The 22,122-nt window shown below is 47.5% G+C and overlaps 1 protein-coding gene across 1 annotated transcript in view; it reads left to right on the top strand.

Annotated features, from left to right (window-relative positions):
* Positions 1–22,122, top strand: part of LOC125465630 (uncharacterized) — a 76,674-nt gene extending 54,552 nt beyond the window's left edge. The window contains exons 10-14 of the mRNA XM_059638423.1: positions 11,494–11,633; positions 15,650–15,844; positions 17,722–17,893; positions 18,818–18,859; positions 20,949–22,122. Coding sequence (XP_059494406.1) covers positions 11,494–11,633; positions 15,650–15,844; positions 17,722–17,893; positions 18,818–18,859; positions 20,949–21,050 — 651 coding nt within the window. The 3' untranslated portion in view covers positions 21,051–22,122. The remainder of the gene's footprint in view (positions 1–11,493; positions 11,634–15,649; positions 15,845–17,721; positions 17,894–18,817; positions 18,860–20,948) is intronic.

Below are 22,122 nucleotides of genomic sequence, written 5' to 3'. Positions count from 1 at the left end.
ACATACAACAGTACCGAAAGCCCCTCGCACCTGACAACCAGGTTCTTACCCGCGATGGAGAGGGACCGGAGCGTCCACCTGCCCAGCTTCTGCTTCAGTTTGGTGATACGCTCCTCCCAAGTCTTAGTGCACGCCCCAGCTCCACCAAACCAAACACCCAGCACCTTCAGGTAGTCTGTCCTAATGGTGAAGGGGATGAAGGAGCGGTCGTCCCAGTTCCCAAAGAACATGACCTCGCTCTTACCCCTATTGACTTTGGCACCCGAGGCCAGTTCAAACTGGCCACAGATGTCCAACAGCCTACTCACCGACCAACGATCGGTGCAGAAGACGGCGACATCGTCCATGTACAGGGAGGTCTTGACCTGAAGGCCTCCGCTGCCTGGGATAGTCACACCATTCAGGCTCACGTCCTTCCTGATGGATGTGGCGAAGGGCTCCACACAGCACACGAACAAGGCAGGAGAGACCGAGCAGCCCTGCCTGACTCCAGATCTGACGGGAAAACTGTCCGATTCCACCCGTTGATCGAGACTGCGCTAACGATGTTGGTGTAGAGCAGCCAGCTCCAATTGCGGATGCCCTCCCCGAACCCCAATTTGGAGAGGACGTCCCTCGTGTAAGCATGAGACCCTGTCGAAGGCCTTCTCCTGGTCCAGGCTGATGAGGCAGGTGTCCACCCACCCATCCTGTACGTAGGCGATCGTATCCCTGATGAGTGCGAGGCTCTCAGCGATCTTCCTGCCCGGCACAGCACGGGTTTGGTCAGGGTGAATCACCGACTCCAGGACAGACCTGACCCGGTTGGCTATGACCTTGGCCAGGATTTTGTAGTCCACGTTCAATAGTGAAATGGGATGCCAATTCTTAATTTCTTCCCTCTCCCTCTTCCTCTTGTAAATGAGGGTGATGATGCCCTTCCTCATGGATTTGCACATTTCCCCTGCCCGAAGCGCACTATCGTACACCTCCAGCAGGTCCTGGCCGACCAGGTCCCACAGAGCGGAATACGGCTTGACCGGTAAGCTATCGCTCCCGGGAGTCTTATTCCTCTCCAAGGACTTGAGGGCTCTGGTCAGCTCGTCCAGGGATATCAGCCGGTCCAGCCACTCCCTCATGCCGTCATCTAAGACCTCCGTAATAGATGACAGGAATGACTCGGAGGCTGTGCTGTCCGTGGGCTTCGTGTCGTACAGTCTGGAATAGAAGGATCTGCTGATCCTCAAAATGTCGGGCCGAGACGACGTCACCGAGCCATCATCCTCCCTCAGCCAGCTAAGCACAGAGCTCTCTTTGTGCACCTTCTGAAAGAAGAAACACGAGCACATTTCGTCCTACTCCACGGAGTGGACCCTGGACCGGAAGATTATCCTGGAGGCCTCTGCGTTGAAGAGTGAGGCTTGCTGGCCCCTCACCTCGCGGAGGTCCTCCGTGACATCGACCCCCATCAACTGCAGAAGGAGCAGGTTCTGCACCCTTTTCTGGAGTCGCGACAGCTTTCCCCGCCTCTCTCTTGCCTTCTGAACACCCTTGAGGACAAAGAACCTCTTGATGTTCTCCTTCACCGTCTCCCACCAGTCGCCTGGAGACTCAAAGAGGGGTTTCACGGTTCTCCAACCGGTGTACTCCCTCTTAAGCTCCTGGACGTTCTCTGGGGTCAACAGAGTCGTGTCGAGCTTCCACGTCCCCTTGCCGGCCGGCTGGTCGTCCTGTAAATGACAGTCGGCCAGCAGGAGGCAGTGGTCAGAAGAACACCAGCTCAATGCCGGTGGACCTGACCTAGAACGCCTGTGACACAAACAGCAAGTCTATCCTTGAGCAAATAGACCCGTCTGGCCGCGACCAGGTGTATCTCCGCTGCGCTCCGTCTGCAGGGGTGCTGAAGATGTCGAGCAGCTTGGCGTCCTTCACCATGCCCATCAGGAATCTGGACATGACGTCCAGTTGACTGTCCCCACGCCAGACCTTCCATCTGCATCGATGATGCAGTTGAAGTGTCCGCCTAGGATGACCGGCCTGGACGTAGCCAGCAGGGGTGGAAGCTGCTGCAGGACGGCCAACCGCTCACTCCGTACCGCTGGGGCGTACACGTTGATCAGCCTCAGGGGAGCGTTCCTGTAGGTGACGTCAGCCACTAGGAGGCGACCCCCCCACCACCTCCCGAACTTGAGAGATGGTGAAGTTGCGCCCCCGCAGCGGAATAGCCAGGCCCAAGGAGCGACAGTCGTTACCCCCCGACCAGATCGAAGGCCCACAGGTCCAGGCACCGGACCATTTCCCGTACCTGCCGAGGTGCGGTATCCCGCACTCCTGCAGAAACAGGAGGTCCGCCTTGATGGTGGTCAGGTAGGCCAACGTGGACCCATGTCTTGCGATGGACTTGACGCTGCGCACATTAATGCTCGCAACTTGTATCCCCATTGTGGGCAGTGACCGCAGTACCCTCCCCAAGTCCAAGGTCCAGCCCCTCCATCTGTCCCTTCATGCCCATTGCCCGGGCTAACTGCTGGATGCTCTCCGGGCTCAGGAAACCATCCGTGCTGCCTTTCGGGTGGCATCCGCCCCCCCCACATCCCCCGTCGGGGGTACGGAGGCAGGAGAGTCCGGCTCTGGGTCAGGCTGGGGACGCGCTGTTTGCTCCTTCCCGCCTGGAAGTTCCGGGGGGCTCTCCAGGGGTGCTGCTTTCCTTCTCGCTTGAGATCTTTAGCTTCTGCTTTGGGCAGGCCCCCTCCGAATCTCCCTCATCAGAGAAGCTCTTATAGTCCCCCTGTAGCTGCCTCTTCCCGCCTGATGGTTGCGGTTCCTGGGCCCGTCGACACGCCTTCCTCCTTGCTTTCCGGACTGTCGTCCACTCCCCTGGGTCGCCTGTCGCCGCCTCCATTGGCTCCGGGTTGTCAGGGTGGGGGGGAGGGAGCGGAGCCTGGAGGGGCGCTTTGCTGGCCGCGGGCCCATCCTGCGGGGCTGGGCCCTCCTGCACGACCTGGCCCTCCTGCACATTAGTGGGGTCCTTGCTGGGCCCTGGTGCCTTCCTCTCCTCCGGGGGGGCTGGCCCCGCATTGCCCCTGCCGGCGACCTGGGCGTAGGTGGTCCCCCGCCGCGGGCATGCCCTATAGAGGTGGCCCGCTTCCCCGCAAAGGTTGCAGCTTTTCTCTTGTGGGCAATCCTTTGCAAGGTGTCCCTCCTCCCTGCAGTTCCTGCAGATGGTGGCTTTGCAGTCGGCCGCCACGTGACCTGACCTACCGCAGGCATGGCAGACTTTAGGTTGCCCTGCATAGGTCAGGTAGCCCTTGCTCCCGCCGATCGCAAAGCTGGACGGTGGGTGTACAATGTTCCCGTCCGCGCCCATCCTCAGCGTCACCTTGACCTGCCTCTTACTCGTCCAGATGCCAAAGGGGTCCACGATGTCAGTTAGGTCCCCTTCCACCTTCACATACCTTCCGAGGAAGGTCAGGACATCAACTGCTGGCACATGCGGGCCGTACATATGTACAGTCACCATACGGCTCCTCTGCGCTGGCATCACAAACAGTGGGACAGCGGTCAATACAGAGAGGGAGCCCTCACCTCCTTTCTCCTTGAAAACCTCCAGGAAGCGCTCGCAAAGCTTGGCACTCCGGAAGGTCACATCGTAAAAACCCCCTCCAGGGAAATCCTGCAGGCAGTAAATGTCCGCAGCAGCGAACCCACAACAGTCCAACAGGACCCTCTTCACGAAGAAGGTGCAGTCCACAGGTGCACCTTCATCCACCTTCTTTACGGAAACACGGATGGTGTTCCGGACCCCCTGACCTGGGGCACGAGCACTTGCCGCAGCCATCGTTGCAGGTTGGCTGCTCCCCTGAACCAGCGTTAGGCCGAAGCCAGCATTAAGATCCACTGGTCGCAAGGGTGCACAGCCAACCTGACGTCCTCCTTTCACCTCCAAGACAGCACTCTCGTCCTCTCGGTCCACAAGAGAGTGGGTCTTTATTTTGTTCCAGACGTAAGCTGGTTCACTGAGCTTGAAGGTTTGTTCCCAGATGTTTCGTCGCCATTCTAGGTAATATCATCAGTGAGCCTCCGATGAAGCGCTGGTGTTATGTCCCGCTTTCTATTTATCTGGTTAGGTTTCCTTGGGTTGGTGATGTCATTTCCTGCATTGGTGTTGTCATTTCCTGTTCTTTTTCTTAGGGGATGGTAGATTGGCTCCAAGCCAATGTGTTTGTTGATGGAGTTCCGGTTGGAATGCCATGCTTCTAAGAATTCTTGTGCATGTCTCTGTTTGGCTTGTCCTAGGATGGATATGTTGTCCCAATCAAAGTGGTGTCCTTCCTCATCTGTATGTAAGGATACGAATGATATTGGTGATGACGCGATGACAATTTTAAAATCAAACATTGTTAGACCGACAGCCAGTATAGGAGAAAGATGATAGGAAGAGTCACTTGATGTGAGTTGGGACGCAGACTGCAGAGTTTGGGTGGTCTGAGGGTTTAAAAAGCTGGAGAACAACAAGCTGACCAGGAGAATATTGCACTAGTGGAGTTTAATGAGTAGAAAAGCCTGGATCAACATCCTAGTGTTTACCATTGATCAATTACAGAATGGGACTTACCATGTGAATATAATGGCTACAAGAGCACATCAGAGGCTAGGAATATTGCAATGGAAGACCAGAGGAGAAGTTAGGAACAGTGAACTGCTTGTTGAAGTTTTATTATATTAAAGGTGTTGTAACTATTGTTGTAGCATCCAATGATCAATTGAGTGAGGAACCAGAAAAGAATTGGGTCATGTCCATCAGTTCCTGGGGCAGAAGAGGACAAGCAGCAGGTCTGAGAGTTTCTTGGTCCATTCAGTGCCTGAAGCTGTGAGCTCAGTGGCTCATGTTTAGATATTATATTTAAGTCTCAGTTCCTGCCCTGTTCAGTTTCTAAGGAGGACAGTCCAGTACCTTCAAGCTGATTTGGCTCCTTCAGACCTTTGCAGGCAGGGTAAAAGCTATCCTGTTAGACATTAACATGCAGTAACTGAAACTCTTTTAATATGTAAGACCATATGGCATTGGAGCCGAATTAGGCTATTTGGCCCATCCAGTCTGCTTCACCATTCAATCATAGCTGATATGTTTCTCAAACCCATTCTCTTGCTGCCCCTCAACCTTTAGTAGGAGTAAATTACTGCAGATGCTGGAATCTGTACTGAAATGAAAAATGCTGGAAATCACAGTGGATCAGGCAGCATTATCAGGAGAGAGCAAGCTAACTTTTCGAGTCTAGATGACTCTTCATCAGAGCTCTCCATATTCTTGTAAACCTCTTCTGAACCCCTTCTAAAGCCAGCACATCCTAGATACAGAGTCCACACTGGCTTATCCAGCTTCAGCAGTGCATGTCTGCTTTAGTATTCCAGCTGCCTTGAAATAAATGCTAACATTGCATTTGCCTGCCAACTGAACCTACATCTTAACCTTAAGAGAACCCTGATGTTCTGACTCCCTTTGTGCTTCAGATTTCCAAAGACTTTCCCCATTGAGAAAATAGTCTACATCCCTCTTCTTCCCAACAAAGTGCACAACCTCACACCTTCCCACATTGTATTCCATCTGCTACCTCTTTGCCCACTCTCCCAGCCTGTCCAATTCCTTCTGTAGCTTTCCATCTCCTCAATACTACCTATCCCTCCACCTAACTTTGTGTCACCTGCATAATTAGCAACAATGCCCTCCATTCTTCCATTCAAATTGTTAATGTACAACATGAATAGTTGTGGAGTTCCACAGGGGTCAGTATTGGGACCACAAGTCATCTGCTGCCATCCTGATAGAGACTCCTTTTATCCCCACCCTCTGCCTTCTGCCGGTCAGCCAATCCTCTATCAAAGTGCCCTAAACTCTGCAACTCTTCAACAATATATTCAATCCCAATTCACTGTTCTCAAATGTGTGAGTCAGCCACATTTTGTAACACATGCATTTAAGGATTCAGATGCTTAAGTTTAACATTCTGACCATGTCTCAGTGAGTAGCACTCTTGCCTCATACGGAAAGATTCTGGGATCACTTCAAAAGCCTGGGCGCAGGCTAACCCTCTCAGTATAGTACTGAGAGGGGGTGGTGCTGTGGTAGATGGTTGACTTTCAGGCTGAAATGTGAAATGAGACCTCACCACCTCGGTTTGGTGGCTGGTTGCCTTAGTTGGCTGCACGAGTGGTTTGTAAATGCAGACCAACGTCACCAAACACAGGCTCAATTCCCACACTACCTGAGGTTAGTGTGAAGGCCCCACTTGCTCAATCTCTCCTCCCCCACCACCCCCCCTTGACTCTGAGGTAATGTGACTCTTGGATTCAACTTGTCACCAATTGTTTCTCTCTGAAGGGAGTGGACTTGTGGTGATTTTACCGTTTACCTCAGTGGTTTAAACATCTCTTGGCACTATTTTGAAGAAATGCAGGGGAGCTTTCTTCTCCATCCTGCTCACGATTTATATCCTTCAACTAACATCATGAAAGCTGGATTCTCTGGTCCTTATCACATTGCTGCTTGTGGGATCTTGCTTTGTGTAAAATGGTTGTGCTACAGCAATGGGAACTGCTGATGCTGGAGAATCCGAGATAACAAAGTGTGGAGCTGGATGAACACAGCAGGCCAAGCAGCATCTCAGGAGCACAAAAGCTGACGTTTCGGGCCTAGACCTTTCATCAGAGAGGGGGACGGGGTGAGGGTTCTGGAATAAATAGGGAGAGAGGGGGAGGCGGACCGAAGATGGAGAGAAAAGATAGGTGGGGAGGTAGGGAGGGGATAGGTCAGTCCAGGTAAATTGTTTTCGTTTTGACAGCGAGTCAAAACAGAACTGGCCTTTCCTGAGATTTTAATCATTTTGGCTTCCCCATCCCATTAACCCACAGCTAGCTTCTGATCGCACCCACAATCTCCACTCAACTTCTCACCATATCAGGCACTCTGAGGACAGAAGTGGACTTAATGTTTCAGGTTATGATGACCTAATGAAAGGCCAACTCAACCTGAAATGTTAACTTAGATTCTCTCTCTACACGTTGCTTGCCCTGCTGAAATTTTCCAGCTGTTTTTGGTTACATTTTGACATCTGCAATATTTTGCATTAGTGCTTCCCATATCCCTCAACAAAAATCAACCCCCCCACCTCATATTCCCTGAGCTCACCAACTCTTCTTCAACCCATATCCCCTCCCAACTCCACATCCTCTTGCTGAGTTTTCAAGTATGTAAATTCACCACGTTCGTTGATATGAAAGGTTCTCCTTTATGCCCTTGTTGCTTGGGGTGTGAAACTGTGGCTGTGAGATTCCAACCCTTCAAAGAGTTGCCGAGCTTCAACAAAGCAGGTAATTTTCCTGGAACTGATTCAACACCCCACTGCACAGAGAGTGGCTAGAAAGATAGACAAAGTAGCATCCCAGTTCTCAGCCAGGCTCTGTCACACATGCTGCTCAAAGCAGAGTGAACTGGAATGTGTTTCTGTCATTACATTCTAGCTGAGGAATGGGACAGAGTCTGTCTCATAGGGTGGCAGTAATTCAGGAAGAACTGAGCAGCGTGAGTGTAGGTTGGAACTGAAGGGGTTAAGCAACAGCAAATTTGATGCGTGAAAGTATCCTGATTGTTGGGCACTTCTGTACAGCCTTGGAAGGCATGATGTGCAAATGAAGTACATTTTGGAGAGTAGTCATTGCTGTAGCACAAGACAACAAAGTGTGAAGCTGGATGAACACAGCAGCATCTCAGGAGCACAAAAGCTGACGTTTCAGGCCTAGACCCTTCATCAGAGAGGGGGATGGGGGGAGGGTTCTGGAATAAATAGGGAGAGAGGGGGAGGCGGATCGAAGATGGATAGAAAAGAAGATAGTTGGAGAGGAGAGTATAGGTGGGGAGGTAAGGAGGGGATGGGTCAGTCCAGGGAAGACATTTGCGATGTCAAAATGTAACCAAAAACAGCTGGAAAATTTCAGCAGGGCAAGCAACGTGTAGAGAGAGAATCTAAGTTAACATTTCAGGTTGAGTTGGCCTTTCATTAGGTCATCATAACCTGAAACATTAAGTCCACTTCTGTCCTCAGAGTGCCTGATATGGTGAGAAGTTGAGTGGAGATTGTGGGTGCGATCAGAAGCTAGCTGTGGGTTAATGGGATGGGGAAGCCAAAATGATTAAAATCTCATGAAAGGCCAGTTCTGTTTTGACTCTCTCTCAAAACGAAAACAAGCTACAGAACTCACTGAGCAACAACCATTCACAGAGCTGACCTGTGTCCCTATACCAATAAATAACACTATTATTCTAAATGTAGACTGTGCAGTTCCTGCCAGCTCTGATTTTGATTAATGTTGGGACCACACCAGGTTACATTGACTCATGTTGTATCAGTCATTGGGAGTTCATGATATAAGTTGAGGAAGGACAGGCAGATTTCTTGCCACTGATGACCCTCCAGTGACACCATTTCAACAGGTACATGACCGGACAAGTAGAATGCACTGTATGTAATCGATTGTTCAGTCTCATTCAGACTAAAGTATGGCAGTGACTGCAGGACAATGTGATGGACCAGACTTGAACTGATTGCAAGACAGTCAGAAACAGAGAGGAAGGAATATGGCTTGTTTTCAAATTCATCCATTGCCTCATCCTCCCCATCTCTATCACCTCTTCCAGTCCAGCAATGATTTGCAATTTCCCACTCTGGCCTCTTGTACAACCTCAATTCCCACTGCTGCAACATCAGTGGCTGTGCCTTCCACTGCCTGGGTCCAAAGCTGTGAAATTCCCTCTTTAAACATCTCTGCCTCTTTTCCTTAACCCTGTTTGCAAAAGATATTTCATGATCCCTTTCAGCCCTCTTAATTCCTCGTTTCAGATTGGTCCTACTTTCCTGTTATTCTTCCAAAGTTTAGTCTGTTTTCGGTCACCTAGACTTTATGTATGTTTCCTTTTTCCTCTTTGCTAGTCTCTCAATTTCACCTGTCATCTATGGTTCCCTAATCTTGCCTTTTCTATCCCTCATTCACAGGGACATGTCTGTCCTACACTCTAATCAACCTCTCTTTAAAAGCCTCCCACATATCAGATGTGGATTTGCCCTTAAACAGCTGCTCCCAATCCATATTCCCCAGCTCCTGCCAAGTTTTGCTATCATTGGCCTTTCCCTAATTTAGCACTCTTCCTTTAGGAAGACTCTTGTCTTTGTCAATGAATATTCAAAAACTTACAAAATTGTGATCACTATTCCCAAAGTAGTCTCCTACTGAAATATCAACCACCTGGTCGGGCTCATTCCCCAACACCAGGTCCAGTATGGCCCCTTTGCAAGTTGGATTATTTATATACTGCTCTAGAAAACCCTCCTGGATGCTCCTTACAAATTCTGCTCCATCTAAACCCCTAACACTAAGTGAATCCCAGTCAATGTTGGGAATATTAAAATCTCCCGTCACCACCACCCTGTTGCTCCTACACCTTTCCATTATCTGTTCACATATTTGTACCTCTATCTCACACTCGCTGTTGGGAGGCCTGTAGTACAGCCCCAACATTGTTACTGCATCCTTCCTATTTCTGCGTTCTACCCATATTGCCTCAATGCTCGAGTCCTCCTTCAGTACAGCTGTGATATCCTCTTTGACCAGTAATGCTACTCCTCCACCCCTTTTACCTCCCTCTGTATCCCGCCTGAAGCATCGATATCCTGGGACATCTAGCTGCCAATCATGCCCTTCCCTCATCCAAGTCTCAGCAATAGCAATAACTTCATACTTCCAGGTACGAAACCAAGCCCTAAGTTCACCTGCCTTACCTACGACACTTCTCACATTAAAACAAGTGCACCTCAGACCACATGTCCCTTTGCATTCATCATCTACTCTCAGCCTACTCTTCCCTTAGTCACACTGGCTTCATTATCTAGTTCCTTACAGGCTTTAGTTACTACCTCCTTACTCTCAACTAACCTCCTCATTTGGTTCCCACCCCCCTACCACATTAGTTTAAACCCGCCCCAACAGCGTTAGTAAAAACACCACCAGGACATTGGTTCCAGTCCTGCCCAGGTGTAGATCGTCCGATTTGTAATCATCCCACCTCCCCCAGAACCAGTGTTAATGTCCCAAAAGTCCGAACCCCTCCCTCCTGCTCCATTTCTCGAGCCACACATTCATCCTGGCTATTCTTTCATTTCTGCACTGACTAGCACATTGCACTGGTAGCAATTCTGAGATTACTACCTCCTGAGGTCCTACTTTTTACCTTGGCTCCTAACTCCCTAAATTTTGCTTGTAGGACCTCATCCCATTTATTACCTATATCACTGGTGCCTATATGCACCACGACAGCTGGCTGTTCACCCTCCCCCTTCAGAATGTCCTGCAGTCAATCTGAGATATCCCTGACCCGTGCACCTGGGAGGCAACATACCATTCGGGAGTCTCGTTTTCAACCACAGAACCGCCTCTCTACTCCCCTTACAATTGAATCCCCTGTGACTATAGCCCTCCCACTCTTTTTCCCGCCCTTATATATAGCAGAGTTAGCCACGGTGCCATGAACCTGGCTACTGCTGCCTTCCCCTGATGAGCCATCTCCCCCAACAGTATCCAAAACGGTATACCTGTTTTGGAGGGAGATGACCGCAGGGGACACCTGCACTGCCCGCCTGCTTTTTCTCTGCCTTTTGGTCACCCATTCCCTTTCTCCCTTAGCGATCCTAATCTGTGGTGTGACCAATTTGCTAAATGTGCGATCCACGATTTTCTCAGCCTCGCGGATGCTCCAAAGTGAGTCCATCCACAGCTCCAGAGCTGTCATGTGGTCTAACAAGAGCAGCAGCTGGACACACTTCCTGCACATGTAGGAGACAGGGACATCAGCCGCGTCCCTGAGCTCCCACATTGAGCATTCCTGAGTCTGCTGCCTGCAATTCAGACCAACATTGAGTGCAGTGCTTCATGGGTAGTATGCTGTCAGAGGTGCTAGCTTTCCAATTAAATACCAAATCAGAGCTCCGTCTGCTTGTTCCAATGTTAGTTATTAAATGATTCGGGACGGTGGTGAAAAACAGCAGCATGGAATCTAATCAATATCTAGCCTGGTCATGGTAACATTAAACACATGAACTGATCACTGATTCTGTGTAAATCCTGGGCGTGGTTTTCATTGAGAAGTGGTGAGTTACTGTATAAATACAGTGGCCTTTCAGCAGATTAAATGTTGCTGTAAAGAATTAGAGTATGTTGCAGAACAACTAGAAGCATTTCCCTCAGCCCACCCATGAATAATGCTGCTGTTCTTCACAGCCCAGTCTAAGCTTGCTGTCCCTGGCAGTCTCCGTCCATAACCAACCCGCCTATTAAACAAACCTCTTCCCCATTTCACCTTGACCAAACCTACAGCAGGCCAATTCTGAAGGGGGCCATTGTGGGGAACCAGACCAAGGTAGATGCTTTCTCCTGTCACTCACTCCTTGCATCATTCTGGTCTTTCAGGTGAAGACTGTTCCCGAAGGAGACCGTGATGAAATGGATACAGTTCAATACTTTGATAAACCAGCCAATGGCGTCGATGTATTAAACACCAATGAGTATAATTCGCAGCCAACTACATACAGTGTGGAGAATCACAATCAGTAAGTGACAGTGTGACCAAATGACACAATTGGTAATCATACATGGCAGAAAGTAGCTGTCATTCCATCCTGCCGGTGCTAGCTCTTTGCTCAAGCTGTTTGGTTAATACCACTGCAATGCATGTTCCCTGCACATGATCTCTCCTCTGGTATCTACTCAACTCCCTTTTCAAAAATATTATTAAAAATGTTTACTCCACCTTTTCAAATAGTAGCACTCACAGCATAAAGAAAGTCTCTCTCCTCCCCAGTTCTATCATTAGGTATTACAATTGAATGGTATGGATGGTGAGGGCAAGAATTTGGATAATTTGTTACAAGGATGGAATTTTAACCATTGCAGGAAGCTGGATGGGATTAGTTCTGTACCTGCTGTATTTTACTCTCCTAAAGGAACACTTTGTCCATATTTACACGATTGAGATTCCTCATGATTTTGAGCATCTCAATTAAGTTTTACTCTAATCCTCGCTGGTCTAAGAACAATCCCAGTTTCTCCAATCATTCAGTAATATTCTAAATCTCCACTACTCTCTTCCCAAAGTCTTGTGTTTTTTTGAAAACATTGAGGAACCTTGAATTGTACACACTATCGCAGCTGAAGCTGAATAGGAGGACTGGCTCAGTGGCTAGCACTGCTGTCTCGCAGTGCCGGGAACCCTGATTCAATTCCACCTTTGGGTGACTGCCTGTGTGGAGTTTGCACATTCTCCCTGTGTCTGCGTGGGCTTCCTCCCACAATCCAAAGATGTGCAGACTAGGTGGATTGGCCGTGCTAAATTGCCCATAGTGTCTGGGTGGAATACTTTGAGGGTTGGTGTGGACTTGTTGGGCCAAAAGTCCTGTTTCCACACTGTAGGGATTCTATGATCCTGCCGTGTTGCAAAGGCTTAGCACAACTTCCTGCCCTTTGTACTTCTTTTATTAAGAAACACAACCTTCTCAACCTTCCCTCCAGTTTCAGAGATTTGTTTACATACAGCCTCAAGTTCATTTTTAACTTCAAAAATATACTTTTATTCATTAACATATCTTATATAGTTTGGTTTTGTACGGTAGTGTATCAAGGAAACAAACAAGCATTGAAATTTGTGCTCAGAGATAATGGGAACTGCAGATACTGGAGAATCGAGATAACAGTGTGGAGCTGGATGAACGCAGCAGGCCCAGCAGCATCTCGGGCAGATGTTGCGTGGCCTGCTGTGTTCATCCAGCCCCATACTTTGTTATCTAGCATTGAAATTTGCTCTATCCAAACAAACTAAAGGCATCTCTTACTTGTACAATACTACATTTGCATGCATTTGAGGGTTGGGGTTGGGGGTGGCATTCTACCCACCCCCGGGTCTCTCTCTTCCTGCCACCCTGTAAAATTGCACCATTTTAGTTTGTGCTGCATCTCCCCATCCTTCCTTCCAAATTCTCTCACCACTTGTCTGTATTGAATTCCATCTGCCATGTGACTTCCATCTGACCAGCCTGCATACAGCCTCCCAAAGTCTGTTGCTATCTTCCACGTCGCTTACTGCACTTTTCCAGTTTTCTGCAACTTTGAATGCAGTCTTCTTTATCCGAGTCCATATCATAACTACACACGAACAGAGAGCTCAACACTGCCCCCTTGGGGAGACGTGGGTGATTCATCAGAACTAATTCAATGGCTTGCATCTTAAAGCCTATGAATCTGAAACACAGGACAGATGGACATGCAGATCCATGGAAATCCCAGCACACTGACCTCTGTGGGAATCACCTGGGAAGTTTGAACCTCTGGAAAATTCCCTTCCTCCCTGATACCCTCTGTAAATCTCTCTAACTTTGAGCTAGAGTTGGAAACTTTGTATAGTTCCGATACCTGGATAATTGCCCAAGGAATGTGAGACAGAGAAAAAAACCCTACTCTAACTCTTGGGATATCACATAACTGACCTTTAAAGAGGTGTTAGTGCCTTGAATGAGGCCATTTGTCCCATCTTGCCTGCACTGACTCCTTAAATGAACACCATATCTTGTGCTTTTTCCACATTGGATAATTATTTTTATTCAAATAATGTCCTTCTTGAAAGCGTCAATTGAATCTGTCTGCGCATTTCCAGGTAGTGATATTCCACATCCTAACCACTTGCTTTGTGAAAAACATCTTTCCTCTTTCCTCACTTGCTTCTTTTGCACAACAATTTAAATCTGTGCCCTCTTTCTCTTGTTCCTTTTATGAGTAAGAACAGTTTCCCCTTATCTACTCCATCCACACCTATTACACACCCTCAACATTACTCACTGACTTCCCTTTGAACTCACCGTCTATCCCCCTAATTTGACCCAACTCGCCTCCCAATACAACCCCAGTATCTTGTAGCTACACTAGTCCTATCACATAACTACCATCCCAAACCCTCCTGACTAGCCCCCAGCCTGATCTAATTACCCCACCGCCTGAACTGCTTACTTTCTCACTCAGTCACTTCACCCCACTGACACAGTCAACTGACCCTCCCTTACCCCGCTAAATAGCATTCACACTTGATATTTAAACTCCTCTTACAGTAGCTCACATTTTAAGAAAAGAGGGTAGGTCTATCTTTCCCATGAAGCTACAGTTGGGGTGCAAGTTGTCCAATGAATACCATGCTCTGTACTTTTTGAGAAGTTGGGCTGAGAAGACCTGGGAAGAAATGCAGATTGGCATTGGGGAGTGGAGTAGCAAGTCGATGATGTTTGCCACTCTGTGGGAGACCAAGACCTTTGGCATCATAATCAAGTGACATGATTACAAGTATGTTATAGACAGGAGCGATTCCAGGATAAATTTTCCCCATTGGCTTCATCTCTTGCTGACCACAACAAGGCGTGCAATGTAGGGGCAGTGTTTTAAACATGTTGAGTGTTGCAAGGCAGGCTTTTGAGCATTTTTGAACAAGAAGGAAACAAAAATTTGTGTTTGCACAACATCCTGAGATGTAACGGCAATGAAACACACACACACACACACACACACACACACACACACACGGCCTACACTTTGGTCATGAACACAAGAAGCACGTCACCTGTTTGAATCTATACCTTTCAGATACGCATGCACAGCTGGGTGGGGCTTTCTCTAAAGGCTGCTTGAATGGAAGTTGGAAGACTGTGTTTCCAAAGTCACGGCTAAATTTCTATAAATTTTCACCCCACCTACCAGCCCTCCAATTCCAAAAGGTCCGCATTCCATAAAGCTTGTATGTTGAAACTTGGGAACATGATATCTTTAGTAGATGTGATAAATACAAAAAGATTCGGGAGCTCTTGGAGACCTCTGAAGTAGTCTTACTGAGGTCTGAGTAAGCAGTCAAAATGACAATTGTAACATCTGAAAAGAATCCTTTAGTCTACGGTGCCTCTTTCTATGATACATTTAATAGAAGAGGTTGCATTTTGTTAATTTATGACTCGACTTACTAAAGATATTTACACGGGTGTGAGGGAGGAACAAAGCATTTTTGCTCAGAGATTGGTGGGAATCTGGAACTCACTGCCTGTCAGGGTGGGATAGGCAGAAACCCTGAAAATATTTCAGAATTATTTAGATGTGCATGTACAATGCCAAGGCATTCAAGGCCCTGGGCCAAGTGCTGGACAATGGATTACAACAGGATGGTGGTTGCTTTTGACTGGTGCAGAATTGATGGGTCGAAGAGCCTTTTTCTGTGCTGCAGACTTCTGTGATTCTATAAGATGTCACTATGTTTTCTCTAACTAATATTCTAGTTATGGAATGTATGACGGTATCTGATAATAACATCACCCAGAACAATAAGGACATAAGACAAATACCAATCTAACCTGTCTCCGGCAATGGGACCACACATTCAGGGCAGCAGAAGAGAAGCAAGAAGGAATCACTGTGATAAAATCTTTTCTGCAGAGTCTCGAAATGGGTATTATAGGATGGGTGCAGTTAGACAGTGTTCCCCAGCATAAAGCTTCTATTTTGAGGAGATTGGTGCCCATTCTTTGTGTGTGTTTATTGCCAGATACCTTTCCTCCTCTTACCCCTCGAGGAACTTCAACTCAACTCCGTCTGAAGATATAGTGAAGAAGCCTCCAGCTGGTCGACGGAAGAAATGGAGGAGACGTGGCAGATCAGAGATGGAGGAATCGCAATATGAGACTGATTACACAACTGGAGCAGAATCTGGTGATGACATGGATGATGAGGAATGGGACAGGTTGGTAGCACACTCCTCTAGAGCCTAGGCATTCGCTCTGCCAATTTACGTTTCATCTTGTACCCCAAAATACGGCTCTTAAACATACAGTAGGCCTTAATCTGACCCATTACACTAGTACCAGGCAATGACCATCCCCAGCAAGTGGGACTCTAACCATCCCTCTTGATGTTCAATGGTGTTACCAACACTAAATCCCCCACCATCAACAGCTTGGAATTACCATTGACCAGAATCTGAAGTGAACAAGCTATATAAATGCTGTGGCTATAAGAGCTGGTCAGAGGCTGGGAATCTTGCAATGAGTACCTCACTTCTTGGATCCCCAAAGTCATTTATGAGGCACTAGTCAGGCATTATTTGGAATACTCCTCAATTGCAGCTCCAACAAAACTTGACACCACCCAGGACAAAGCAGCTCCCTTGATTGGCACCACATCCATTGTCTTCTGCAGTAACTTACCAAGGCTCTATAGATAGCACCTTCCAAACTTGCTACCTCTACCATCTAGAAGGACAAGGGCAGCAGATACATGGATACTTTCAAGTTCCCCTCCAAACCACTCACCATCCTGACTTGGAATCATATCACTGTTCCTTCAGTATCACTGGTCAAAATCTTGGAACACCCTCCCTAAAAGCATTATGGGCCTACCTACAGCATTATGACTCCACTAGTTAAAAAAGGCAGTTCAATGTCACCTTGCCGAATGCAATTAGGGATGGGCAATAAACACTAGTCCAGCCAGTTAAGTCCACATCCCAAGAGTAAATAAAAACAAAAGAAAAACTTTTGGCTCTTGACCATGTGATATTCCTTTGCTCATTCACCACTTGGCTTGCTGAGTGAAACTCTTTCTCACTCTAACTTGAAAGGTTCGGAGTTTGAGTTCAGCTCAAGGATGAGCCACAATGAGCTGGTCCATGTGCCAGTGCTGAGGGGGTGCAGCATTGGCCAAAGTGCTGTCTAAGAAATCAAACCAAGAAATCCTTTGAACTCTTCAGTGGATATGAAAATCCCACAACCAGTATTTTGAAGGAGCATTCTTCCTGGTGACCTGGTCAATGTCTATCCCTCAATTATTGTGACTAAAACTAATGATTTCCCATTATCATGGTGGAATCTTGCGATGCATACATTTGCAGCTGCATGTCCTACACTAGAACAGAGACCATGCTTCAGAAAGTACTTTATTGCCTGTAAAACAATTTGGGGCTATCCTGAAAAGCTCAATGGGAATGTTTTATTCTTCACAAAGCACCGTACCTTATATGCAGGAGGATAACCTGTTTGTGTTTTATGTGGGATGTGGGCCTGTCTGACCAGCATTTATTGCCCATCCTTGATTGCCCAGAGGACAGTTGAGAGTTACCCATGTTGCTGTGGGTCTAGAGTCACATGTTTGGCCAGACTAGGTAAGGATGGCAGCTTTCCTTCCCTAAAGGACATTAGTAAACCAGATGGGTTTTTAATAACAATCATGACAAGTTGTCATGGTCACTATCACTGGCACTAGCTTTTCCAGCAGCTTCGTGATGGGATTGGAAACCATTTTCTCAGAACATTAACCTGGGACTCTGGATGACAAGTTTAGTGACATTACCACTACACCACCATCTCTCTTGGAGTTGCCAACCCTGGGCACATTCCTGGGAGGTGAAGATGGCTGAGCTCACTTTCACATCCCACTGTAAAGACATCAGTCCCCAGACCTCTGGAGGCTGTGTAAAGCTCTAGATAAATGCATGTTCTTTCAAGTGCTAGTCCTGTACATGTGAAAGATGGTGGATATTGTGGTGGGAGAATAAGGGGGGTGGGTGCAGTGGCAGCATCATTCTGATGGGACATGTTCCAACCCTATCTCTTCTTTTATCAGTTTGTACCCTCCCATAACCTCAGACCCCATTCGGCAGGAATACAAGAGGCAGTTCGACACTGACCATCGAGAATATAAACAGCTTTGTGCTGAAATGGACGAAATTAACAATCAGATCAATTTCCTGAGCAAGCGTTTGGATGTCGTGACTGAGGATGACCCCAGCTATGAGGTACGAACACTATCCCTCGGTGCTGTCCCTCTTCCATATCCAGAGTGAGATGAGAAGGAGCAGCAAGAACTCTGATGTTTTATTTATCAGCCGTGTATCTCTGTAATCCTGAAACAACCACTCCAATAGTGTCCTGTATTCCTTCCCTAGTGTTTCCTCCTTGTTTGGAATTTGGGTTTGGAAAAGGGATGATCTGCGGTGTTTGTTCTAAATTAGGTCACAGAGAAGTCCTCACACTCAGCACCTGGGATCAAAAAATCACAGAGGTCATGGAAGGAGGCCATTCAGCCCAATATGACTGCACTGGCCCTTCAAACAAGTACCAATACCATGCACCAATCTCCTGCCTTTCCCTCCTATCTTTGTACCTTATTTTTATCCAAATAATCATCTGACATCCTGTTGAATGTCTCTCAACTGAACCTGCCTCCAACTCATTTCCAGCCAGTGCATTCCAGACTCTAACTGCTTGCTGTGTGAAAATGTTTTGTTTTCTGATGTAAAGTTTGTTCCTTTTGCACTCACTTTCAGTCTGTGTCCTCTCATCCTTGTTCCTTTAATGAGCAGGATCTGCTTCTCCCTATTTACTCTATCCAGTCTGTTCATGATTTTGATTTCAGATCTCCGCTCAGCCTCCTTCTGTCCAAGGAGAACAGTCCCAACTTCTTCAATCTCTTCTCAGCACTGAAGTTCTTCATCCCTGGGACCATCTTTATAAATGGCCTCGGCACGCTCTCCAATTAATAGATACCAATCACCAGAAACTTCATCAGAGAATCCCTCCAGCCCCATCATCCCACAGTCACACCTGATCCCAGGCCTCTGCATCATTAATGCAACAACATATGAATTGCATTACCCACATGTAGTTTAATAACAGTCACTTTTTGGGCATATTTTAGGATTTGTTTTGCTTTGTTTCAGGGAGTTGCTGAGGAATACAACAGATTAAAGGACTACAAGAAGGTGAGTGTGATCCCATTCAAGTCAGAAAGCAGTTTGACAAGAAGGGCAGTAGTGGCTAGTGGTTTATCACTGGACTGGTCAACCAGGGGAATGGGTTTGAATGCCACCATGATGAAATTAGAGTCAACGAAGATCTGGAATAAAAAGCTAGTTTAATTGTGACCATTGTTGTAAAAGCTCACTAATATCTGCCATCCTTACCTCATCTGTTCTACGTGACTTCCGTTGATTTTTGACTGCCCTGTGAAATGGCCAATTAAGATATTCAATTCAAGGGCAATTAGGGATGGGCAATAAATGCTGGCCCAACCTAAGTGCTATATATATGATATTTTTAAAAAATTATAATTGTTGAACAAAAGTTGCTGGAAGGACCCAGCAGATCAGGCAGTATCTGTTTGGGGGGAGAAATCAAATTAAATTTTCGCAGGGATGTAACTTCATCTGAAATGAGAATGGCTTTTTGATGAAAGGTCACTGACCTGAAATATTAAGCTACATCTCACGGTGTTAGTGGGGTCTCACTGGCGGACGGAAAGCCAGCAAGGAACTGGTCTGGCCTCTTCTCAGGCGTCCCACGGAACTGGTCAATGGTGAGATCCTGGGTGGGCTGAGCACTTCCCCACCCCCCCACAAAACCAATACCCTGGGGCATCCCACAGAGACGGTGTTGACCACACCTGAAATGCACCTCATGGCGTACGAGGATTAAAGTGCACTGTGACAAATGTGAATGATGTGGGGTCAGAGCACAGGCAGAAGGGCTGTTGCCTAGCAGGCATCACACCTCCCCCCCCCCCCCCACCCACCCCCCAAGAACCCCATACCCCATACCCCTCAAGTTATACACACTCGACCTTCCCCATTTCCTAATCTGATTTTACCATTCAGTAGAACTAACAAAAATTGGAACAAGGGTTCATAGAGGGGGAGCTATCTTTGATGTCCAAGCCAATGTAACCATCCCCGAGAGTTTGGGTTCAGTGTAGAGAGACCCTTAATTTCACTCTTTTAAAAAAGAGAGGGACCTTTATCTCATCCCGTGCTATCCCCATTGTGGAAGTGTTTGAGGTTACTGGGAGCCACATATAGAACAAAATCCATTTTCCATTGCTGACATTTCTTTAATGACAGACAAGCATACACTTAGAATCTACTGTATCCACTGCTCCCGGTGTGGCATCCTCTACATCAGTGAGACCAAGCATAGACTCTGAGACCGTATTAGATTAGATTAGATTCCCTATAGTGTGGAAACAGGCCCTTTGGCCCAACAAGTCCAAACTGCCCCTTGCAGCATCCCACCCAGACCCATCCCCCATAACCCACACATCCCTGAACACTATGGGCAATTTAACATGGCCAATCCACCTAGCCGGCACATCTTTAGACTGTGGGAGGAAACCGGAGCACCCGGAGGCAACCCACACAGACACGGGAAGAATGTGAAAACTTTGTAGATCATCTGCACTCTGTACACAACAAACAACACCTACTAGTCACGAAATATTTTAACTCCCCCTCCCACTCCCTGGACAACATGTCCATCCTGGGCCTCCTCCAGTGTCACAATGACACCATCCGCGAACTGGAGGAGCAGCACCTCATATTCTGCCTCGGGACCCTACAGCCCAATGATCTCAATGTGGACTTTATCAGTTTCAAAATCTCCGCACCCCTGGCCTCATCCCATGACCAACCCTCCCTCTCATCCCCACCTCATTGATTTGACACTATCCGTCCGTCTTCTCTCCCACCTATCCACCCCACCCATCCCACTGACCAATCCCCACCACTGCCTACCTTCACTCACCCATCACCATCCCACCTCCACTCCCCAGCCCCACCCCTCCTCTCTCTATTTATTTCTCAGCTCCCTTCCCCCTCCCCCATTTCTGAAGAAGGGTCCCAAAACATCTGCTCCTCTGAGGCTGTCTGGCCTGCTGTGCTCCTCCAGCTCCAAACTGTTGACTCTGAATATTACACCTCCTGTGTTCTCATGGAATGGGAAATATTGGCTAAGAAACACAAAGCTTCACACTGTGTTTGGTTTTCACTGATATTTTGCTGTTTTCTCTGATCTTTTCAGACATCTGAGTATCAGAGTAAACGGCTACAGAGCAGGCGCTTGAAGAGGAAACTGTCACACATTAAGCGGATGGTCAATGAGTATGACCGTCAGCGAGAATAAGATTCAAAGAGGACATATCATCCCTCAGCCCCTTCTGTCTTTTCTATTTCTCCAACCTCCCCAGCCCCATCCATCACCTACAATATGAAAACTCTAAATATCCTGCACAGCTTGGTGTAAATTCCAAACACACACCAGAAACGAGGGGAAAATGGTCAGGACTGGAATGTCACCGTATTCACAGTGTGACAGAACCAACACTGCACCTGGAGCAGGGAAGGACTCCATTTCTAAATCCTGCTTCTAGACGGCTTTGTTCAGAGCCGCTGAGAATCTATAATCAATATCCAATACATGGTCAATCAAAGAAGCAACCGTTATCAAAGCTGAAAGGAAACATGAGAGGGGCCTCCTCGAACTTTAACCAGAGTGTTCAGTCCACTGGAAGAAACAGCATATGGGCCATTCATTCCTTGTCATGCAACAGGCATCAAAAGATCAAATTATGTTACATCTGTCTCCATCAGTGCAACAACCTTATGCATTTATATAGTGCCTTTTAACATAGTAAACTGCCTTAGGTGGTTTCATGATGGTGTGACTAGACCACAGAAGATTTTAAGACTGGGGAACCGAAAGCTCAGTCAAGGGAGACCTTTTAAAGGTGGAGAGAGAGAAGCAGAGATTTAAGGATAGCATTTCAGAGCTTAGTGCCTGAGCAGTGAAGGCTTGGTCACAGATGGTGAGGTGATGGGATTCAGGGATTGTCAGGGAGCCAGAATTAAAGGAGTGAGAAGCATCAGTAAAGTCAGGGAGGAATTCAGAAATTGACGAGACTTTTAAATTCAAATCATTATTGGAAAAGGGGTCAGCGAGGGTCGGGCAGCATGTGTTCTGGCTGAACAGGACATGTAAGTCAGGCTAAAGGCACAAGCTCAGGTTTATACAGTGTGCAAGATTGGAGACTGAGTGGTTAGAGGAGATTTGGAATAGTTATATCTAAAGGTAACGGGGATGGGAACGGAGATGATAGGAACTGCAGATGCTGGGAACAACTGTATCAATGGCAGATGAGCTGAGGCAGGTTGAACGTAAGTGATGGGTTGGATGCTTTGACAATGGAGGTTACTGG

This window comes from Stegostoma tigrinum, chromosome 30 (genome assembly GCF_030684315.1).
Source record: "Stegostoma tigrinum isolate sSteTig4 chromosome 30, sSteTig4.hap1, whole genome shotgun sequence".
Lineage (NCBI taxonomy): Eukaryota > Metazoa > Chordata > Chondrichthyes > Orectolobiformes > Stegostomatidae > Stegostoma > Stegostoma tigrinum.
This window is presented reverse-complemented; position numbering and strand designations above follow the sequence as displayed.